This window comes from Apaloderma vittatum, unplaced genomic scaffold (assembly GCF_000703405.1).
Source record: "Apaloderma vittatum isolate BGI_N311 unplaced genomic scaffold, ASM70340v1 scaffold32507, whole genome shotgun sequence".
Taxonomy (NCBI): Eukaryota; Metazoa; Chordata; class Aves; order Trogoniformes; family Trogonidae; genus Apaloderma; species Apaloderma vittatum.
In genome coordinates, this window is record NW_009728412.1 from 6,602 (window position 1) to 13,973 (window position 7,372).

The 7,372-nt window shown below is 50.8% G+C and overlaps 1 protein-coding gene across 1 annotated transcript; it reads left to right on the top strand.

The window, feature by feature from the left end:
• The first annotated feature begins 1,160 nt into the window (after positions 1-1,160).
• Positions 1,161-7,336, top strand: LOC104277447 (serine/threonine-protein kinase TAO3). The gene is made up of 7 exons (XM_009874080.1): positions 1,161-1,392; positions 1,959-2,087; positions 2,615-2,818; positions 5,223-5,462; positions 6,265-6,477; positions 6,604-6,786; positions 6,865-7,336. Exons 1-7 carry the CDS (start codon positions 1,207-1,209, stop codon positions 7,024-7,026), a joined length of 1,317 nt encoding a protein of 438 aa, XP_009872382.1. The 5' UTR covers positions 1,161-1,206; the 3' UTR covers positions 7,027-7,336.
• The last annotated feature ends 36 nt before the right edge of the window (positions 7,337-7,372 follow it).

A 7,372-nucleotide genomic window follows, 5' to 3' on the forward strand; every position in this document is an offset into this window, starting at 1 on the left:
GATCTCTGAGAAAAATAACCTTTGAGTGACAGCGGTACCATGGAAGGTGCCGGTTCTTTCTCCTGGCTGCTATGGAGAGGTTCCTCGGGCAGGCTGGGCCCTTCCAGGAAGGGCTGTTGGTTCACGGCAGGGGCTGGGCCGGCCACTAAAAGCTTCAGCGATCACCTTCAGCAGGCCACCTCTTTGTTTCGTGCTCATTAAGCGTGAAAGGAGAGATCCCCTCGTTCAGAACTGGGGGCTGCAGCTCAGCACACGTACTAAGGGTTCCCAGGGCTGTCGTGTAAAAGATCAGCAGATCTTTGTATGTGAAGTTCCTGAGACTGTATTAAAATAAAAAGAATCTTGGACACTTTTCTCCTTTTGAAATGGAAGCATTACCATTCACATTTTCTGAAAAATTTTGGCACAACTTACTGGGTTTTCTTTTTTTTTTTTTTTTCCCCCTTCCACATGGATACACTTGGGCATGGAAATGAATGTGGAACTTGTGAGTTTGTTTCAGCTGAGCAGGGTTTAAAATCTGCTTAGACCATCTGATCGATCTTGTTAAGAGCACACAGTTCCAGAACAGTGTTCCCTTGTTAGAAAACTTTCAGTTCCGGTAGGGAATGAGCTCAGTCTGCCATCCTCTTGAATTTTAAGAAGAAATTTTGAAGTCAGCTACTTGTTGCTGGAAGTAGATATTGAGGGACTGAATTGGAACTGTGGTGACTTGAGGAGGAAGGAGAGAATGGGGGGTGGTGGGGGCTGTTCTTAAAAGAGATGCCAGCTTGTAAGTCCGTGTTACCCTCCGGATTTGAGTCCTGTGGCTGAAGAAGGTTGTGGCGCAGCCACCTTTGTTTCCAGATCTCCTCTGCTGTTCCCTGGAGCGATCAGTAACCTGCTGGTCCCTTCGTTTGGCCTTTGCCGCCGCGGTACTGAGAACGCGCGTAAAATTCTCAGGAAGAGATGGGGGGCAAGAGTCAGGAGAGAGAAACGCCTGATGGCCTCTTGGGTGATATTAAACAGCAGCACCCTCTGAAACCTGGGAGAGCGTTCCCCGAAAGCTGAGTAGAGCAACGCGGGCTCTGGTTTACAGGTCAGCGGCTCCTGTGGGGGCAGCTGGCCTGTGAAGAAGGCCGGTGTAGCACTTCTTTCCCCTTTTGCTGACATCAGGTTACAAGACAGATCCATGAGCATGAGCAGGAGAACGAGTTGCGGGAACAGATGTCAGGATATAAGCGGATGCGGCGCCAGCACCAGAAGCAGCTGATCGCCCTGGAGAACAAGTTGAAGGCCGAGATGGACGAGCACCGCCTGAAGCTGCAGAAGGAGGTGGAGACACATGCCAACAACTCGTCCATCGAGCTGGAGAAGCTGGCCAAGAAGCAAGTGGCTGTGATGGAGAAAGAGGTGAGGAGAGTGGCAGGCTCCCGCGCGGTACGTGAAGGTTGGAGGGAGAGGTGTGAGCCACATCGCTGAGAGAAGCCTCTGGAAGTGCCACTTAAACCTTAAATGGCTGGTGACTGTCTGGAGCTGCCCTGGCTGGTTTTGCGAGACAGTTTCGCAGCTACAAGTCGACCTCCGTTGGCCTCGACGGGTCCTGTAGCTGAGGACTGTGGGCTAAAAGAGATGGGCAAACTGGGGAGACCTCAGGGCTGAGGCAGTGACAGGCTGTTAACGCAGCCTGTTTCAAAATCAGCACATTTATGTGGTAAATTAGTGGGGTTCCAGCCTCTGGAGCAGTTTTAGCGGAGAGGTAAGAAGATGGAGACGCTCTGAAACGTGAGTGGGCGTTAGGGGGGGTTTGTGTGAGCGGCTTTCCTGTGGCTGAATACTCATGGCTTTGTTTCACGTGGTGATGGGAGAATGAGAGACCAAAAAACACAAACCAGAGGACTGATTTTTTGCTTGATTCAGTACCTGTTGCCTCACCTGTCGTATTTTCTTTTTTTTTTCCCCCTCTCTGTACCTCACAGGCAAAGGCAGCTGCAGCAGATGAAAAGAAATTCCAGCAACAGATTTTGGCTCAGCAAAAGAAAGACCTGGCGACCTTTTTAGAAAGTCAGAAGAAACAATACAAGCTTTGCAAGGAAAAGATTAAAGAGGCAAGAAACCATCATTTTCAGGGCTGAAGGGGTGTGGGACAAACGTGAACTAGACTTTTGTTTTGATAAACCTGAGCCACCCCAAGGGTTTAAGGGATACTGTCATGCTTGGAAGCGAATTTATATTCTCAGCAAGTAAACTTACAGGAACTGAGAACATCTGGCAGCGTTTCTAGAACAATCTACAAGGGTGCTAGAGGTGCCTTCCCAATTTGCTGTAGAGCAGAATCTGTGAAACTGAGGGTGATGAAGGAAAATGGGGCTTCACAGAGAATTCTTCTTCCCCTTTTTCCTCATGGGTTTGGGGTTTTTTTGCTTAAGCTGTAAGTAATCAGAGCAGCCATTTAGATGTCACTTGCCTAAAAGCCCTGTGATCTCTCACATGAATTAGAAAAAGAAGTAATTTAGTACGTAGGTCATCTGTCCCCAGCTGCAGCACTTGAGTACAGCGTTCCCACCGCATCGCAAAAATCATTTGCTGTTAAGGATGTTAAGGGAAGTCTTGTTGTGACCCTTTCTGCATGCAGGAAATGAATGAGGACCACAGCACGCCGAAGAAAGAGAAGCAAGAAAGAATATCCAAGCATAAAGAGAACCTGCAGCACACACAGGCTGAAGAGGAGGCCCATCTTCTCAGCCAGCAGAGACTCTACTACGACAAAAACTGCCGTTTCTTCAAGAGAAAAACGATGATCAAGAGGCACGAGATGGAGCAGCAGAACATCCGGGAAGTATGGCACTCTTCACTTCCTTTCCCAAGAGTTTCTTTTAATTGTTTTAGCTTCACGTCTGCAAAACGGTTTGCTGGCTGATGTTAGATCTTCACATTTCCAGTTGCTAAAAATGTAGGAAACGTGTTTGGGGAAACAGTTTTCCCCGCAGGCATGGCTGCTTTTATCAGCCAGGGAGGGGTGACGTCGCTGGCTTGCGGACAGAAGCATTAACATGGGTCGGATGCTTCACCTGAGCTCCTGGGCAGCAGATTTTGGGGGATCCTTTCGCAGCACAGGGCAGTTTGAGTGCCAGAGCCACCTGTGGGATGGCTGGAAGGTTATCCCTGTTGAAATAGGTGTAATAAACCAGTAATAACCTTAAAAGAGCAACATTGAGGTTGCAGAATGAAGAAGAAATACCGAAAATTCAGTCCTCCTGTGACTGCATTCTGGTTGTCTGCAAACAATCAGATGTTGCTTTTCCATTGGGCTCTGCTCAAATGAGAGCACAGAACTGGTGGTAGTTTGTTAATGAGAAGCTGTTCAGCGTCTTGCTTTTCCTCATCAGTTATGGACCCTTGCCTTACAGGCTGCCTGCAGTCAAATACCGCTTTGGAGAAAGAATTTATTACTTGTAGATTCTTCTATCGTAGTCACTATAGTTGCTGAATTCTTCATGAGTGTTATTTTTGGATAAAGATTATCAAATGAGAAGGTATTTTAATACAGGCTGAGAGTGAGAGATCAAAAATTCCTAATAATCACGTACTTAGTCTGTTATGATCAAATTTTCTGGCGTACTTAACGTCGCCCTATATTTTAACTGTTCGGAGCTTTGCTGCCCCTGACTTCAGATGTGCCTGGGGCTGCTCAGCTGCTTTGCAAATCGCATCCAGACATCTCAGCTCAGACACCCTGAAAATGAATGACTGTGAAAAATCAGATTTGGGCACCCTTATCGCAGCGCACAAGCTCTGTGGCAGAGATGAGAGCAGAACTCAGTTACCTAATGGGGTGTTTTAACACGAAACGCTCTTCTGCAGTCACGCATTTCAGCTCCTAACAGACACCTAATTTCTGGGCTGTTCTGTTTCTTTCCTGAAGGTAACGTCCCTACTACCTAGTTCAGATGCGCTGGATGGGACAGCTGAAGTAATGCCTCGGGAATGGTTTTTAAGTAACCACAGAGGTTCTTTTTGTACCGATGGGAAACTGTGTGTGAGAAGCGGCGTGCCGCTGTTTGTTCACGCTGCGTGAACTGAGGTCAGGTGTGGAACGAGCACGAGAGAGACCGGCCTGAGGCTACGGCACGAGCGCCACAGCTCGCTGCTGATACTGAGAATTACAACAGGGTTACGACATGCAGGAAACACCTCAGAATAGGTTGATTTATTTTTGTTTTTTGCTTCTACTGCAGCAACTCTTTAGACTGAGTCAACGCAGGGCTCTCCCTGTAGTGCGTCGTGCGAGGCAGCCCCCGCTGTGCCCGGCTCAGTCTAGCGCGAAGCACAAGTGCTGAGTTTATAAACTGGGGAGCTGGAAGGGAGGACGTGCCAGCAGACCAGCTGTGAAGTTCACCAGACATCAGCGAGGGGTGCAGCTGCAGTCACTGCTCCCCTGAGCTGGATTCAGCTCTGTGCCCCACAGGGTGTTGCCGACACCTCGAGACACGAATGTTAGCAGCAGCTGGCGAGAGAATCCCCTGTCTTCCTCTTCCTTGGCTTGTAACTCAGTAAAGGTTTTTCCAGGACTGCTGGGCAGCGTGTGAAGGAACTTTTATGGGCTCATTGCAAAATCGTGTGAGGCCTGGGCTGTGCCCTCATTTTAAAAAATCAGCTGTGCCTGGAGCCAAACACCACCTGTGCACAGTGGTAGAGGAAATTCTTACCTGACAGTGGTGTGGCAGAACTCTTCACCTCTGCTCTCACTGCTCTAGTGTAAGTGATACAAGAGAAAGCTCATCTCCCCGAGCCTGGCAGGGGCTCAGGGTAATTTAAAATGGACAAATAAGAGCTCCCAATTCTGTCAGTTGCCCCAGCATCCCCCAGCTCTGAGCACCCCAGGATATAGTTATTAAAAACTGCGATTCCCAGCAGTCATGGGGCTTGTGTGTGGTCCCAGTGCCACCTGCTGGAGACTCCCTGGGTGATCCGGGAGCTGCCAGAGGAGCAGGTTACAGGGGATGGATGGATGGACGGATGGATGGATGGATGGATGGACGGATGGATGGATGGATGGTTAGGTGGCCGCTTTGTTAGCATTCCCATCGTGCTGCTGGGTTCACATTGCCCTGTAGCACGTGGAAGCCCCTGATGTCATCTAGAGGAGTGACCTGGACACCCGGCCTCACCAACAAAAAATCTCAGGGCAGAGAGAAGCGCTCCTCAGCTGTTGTCTTGTGCTCTGCTGTCCTCTTGCGCAGGAGTTAAACAAGAAGCGGACGCAGAAGGAGATGGAGCACGCCATGCTGATCCGGCACGACGAGTCGACGCGCGAGCTGGAGTACCGGCAGCTGCACACGCTGCAGAAGCTGCGAATGGACCTGATCCGGCTGCAGCACCAGACTGAGCTCGAGAACCAGCTGGAATACAACAAGCGGCGAGAGCGGGAGCTGCACAGGAAGCATTTCATGGAGCTCCGGCAGCAACCAAAGAACCTGAAGGTGCTGGAAACTTTCCTTCCTCCTTTTCCAACCTCTGGCCTGCCGGGCAGGCTGGTCTGTGTGCTTCCTGCCTCCTCCGTGCGGCATCCATGCTGCAGCACCACCGCTCTCCACCCGCCCTGCACGCTCTCCCTCATGTCCTTTCCCTTCTCGTCATGTGGGGCCACTCTCCTACAAGAAAGTCACAGGCTGTTTTCAAGCTGCTGGGTAAAAATAGGTTGGTCCTTAGTGAAGTGTTACGGGATTTGCTTCCAGTGAGCTTTCTTCAGGCCCTTGCTGGTGTCAGCCTATAAACCTCGATAAGGAAAGGGGTTGGGTGACACTTCCTTCACTGTCAAAGAGAGAAAGAGCACACGGGGGTGCTGAGCGCTGCGCTCTGTCCCGGTTCAGCTGTGGGTTGATTAGAAACCTCTGAGCTGCTTGCCCTGGGAGCTTTCACTGTTCCTCCCCCGACTGTCCAAAAAGGCGCGGTGCTTTTCTGCGCTTCACCGCGCCGGCGCTTGGACACGCGGCCTCCGTGTGGCAGCGCGTGGTTGAGGTGGGGCAGGGCAGCACCACGGGAAGCCTCGAGAAAGAAAATGCTTTTTGGGAGGCAGGTGACGGGGTGGGAGATGAAGATGCCCGGGGCTGAGGAGGTCTTAGGGGATCCTGGAGCAGGGCTTTAGTCGGTTCCGCTTGTTAGATCGCTGCGCGTGCCGGGGGAGCTGCGGTTGTCTCTCACCGACCCGCCCTTTCGGCTGCGCCGCAGCCTCGCCGTTCCCGAAAGCTCTTTGTGCTCTTCACATCGTTCCTCCCTTGGCAGGCCATGGAAATGCAGATCAAGAAGCAGTTCCAGGACACGTGCAAAGTGCAAACTAAGCAGTACAAAGCACTGAAGAATCACCAGCTGGAAGTAACTCCAAAGAGTGAGCACAAGACAATTTTGAAGAGTCTGAAGGACGAGCAGACGAGGAAGCTCGCCATCCTGGCCGAGCAGTACGAGCAGAGCATCAACGAGATGATGGCCTCGCAGGCGGTAGGTGCGGGGTCCCTGACCGAAGCGGGGGACAGTCGGGCCACAGTCACAGGCTCCCCGGCTTCAGGGAGGAGGTCGGAGCAGAAAAAAGGTTTCTGACCGTTGTTTTCCCCACGATCTTTACAGCTACGGCTGGACGAGGCCCAAGAAGCAGAATGCCAAGCCCTGAGATTGCAACTCCAGCAGGAGATGGAGCTGCTCAACGCGTACCAGAGCAAAATTAAGATGCAGACAGAAGCACAGCACGAAAGAGAGCTCCAGAAGCTGGAGCAACGGGTGTCGCTGCGCAGGGCGCACCTCGAACAAAAGGTACGTTCCGGGTTGGGGGTTACGTGGCTGAGATGCGTCGTTTTCGGCCGAGGGGGCTGCTCACGGTGGTTCTTGCAGATCGAAGAGGAGCTCGCCGCCCTCCAGAAGGAACGCAGCGAGAGGATCAAGTTTCTGTTGGAAAGGCAGGAGCGAGAGATCGAAACGTTCGACGTGGAGAGCCTGCGGATGGGCTTCGGCAATTTGGTGACGTTAGAATATCCCAAGGAGGACTATAGATGAGATATTTAAAAATTTTTTCTTTGCCATTTAAAAAAAAAAAAAAAAAAAAAAAAAAACCAAACCAGACGAAAAGCGAACGAAAATGATGGGAAAACTTGCAAAAACCGACATTCCCCATGTTAACGGGCGTGCTCTCTCTCTTTCTGTCTCTCTTGCTGACATCGTGTCGGACTAGTGCCTGTATATTCTTACTCCATCAGGGGCCCCCTTCCCCTCCCCGGTGCAGGACAGCTCCTGGCGGTCTTTTTTCCATAGTATGTCACAGTATTGATGTCTCTGTGCAATGATTCAAAATGTTTCAGTGAAAAAAGAAAAAAAAAAAACCACCAAAAAAACTTTGGAGAGG

Excerpts from the sequence above, each read along its gene's own strand:
- LOC104277447 (XM_009874080.1), top strand. The coding sequence starts at position 1,207 with ATGTCAGGATATAAGCGGATGCGGCGCCAGCACCAGAAGCAGCTGATC. Across the intron at positions 2,088-2,614 it reads GCAAGGAAAAGATTAAAGAG|GAAATGAATGAGGACCACAG; the intron begins GCAAGAAACCAT and ends TTCTGCATGCAG. Across the intron at positions 6,787-6,864 it reads GGGCGCACCTCGAACAAAAG|ATCGAAGAGGAGCTCGCCGC; the intron begins GTACGTTCCGGG and ends TGGTTCTTGCAG.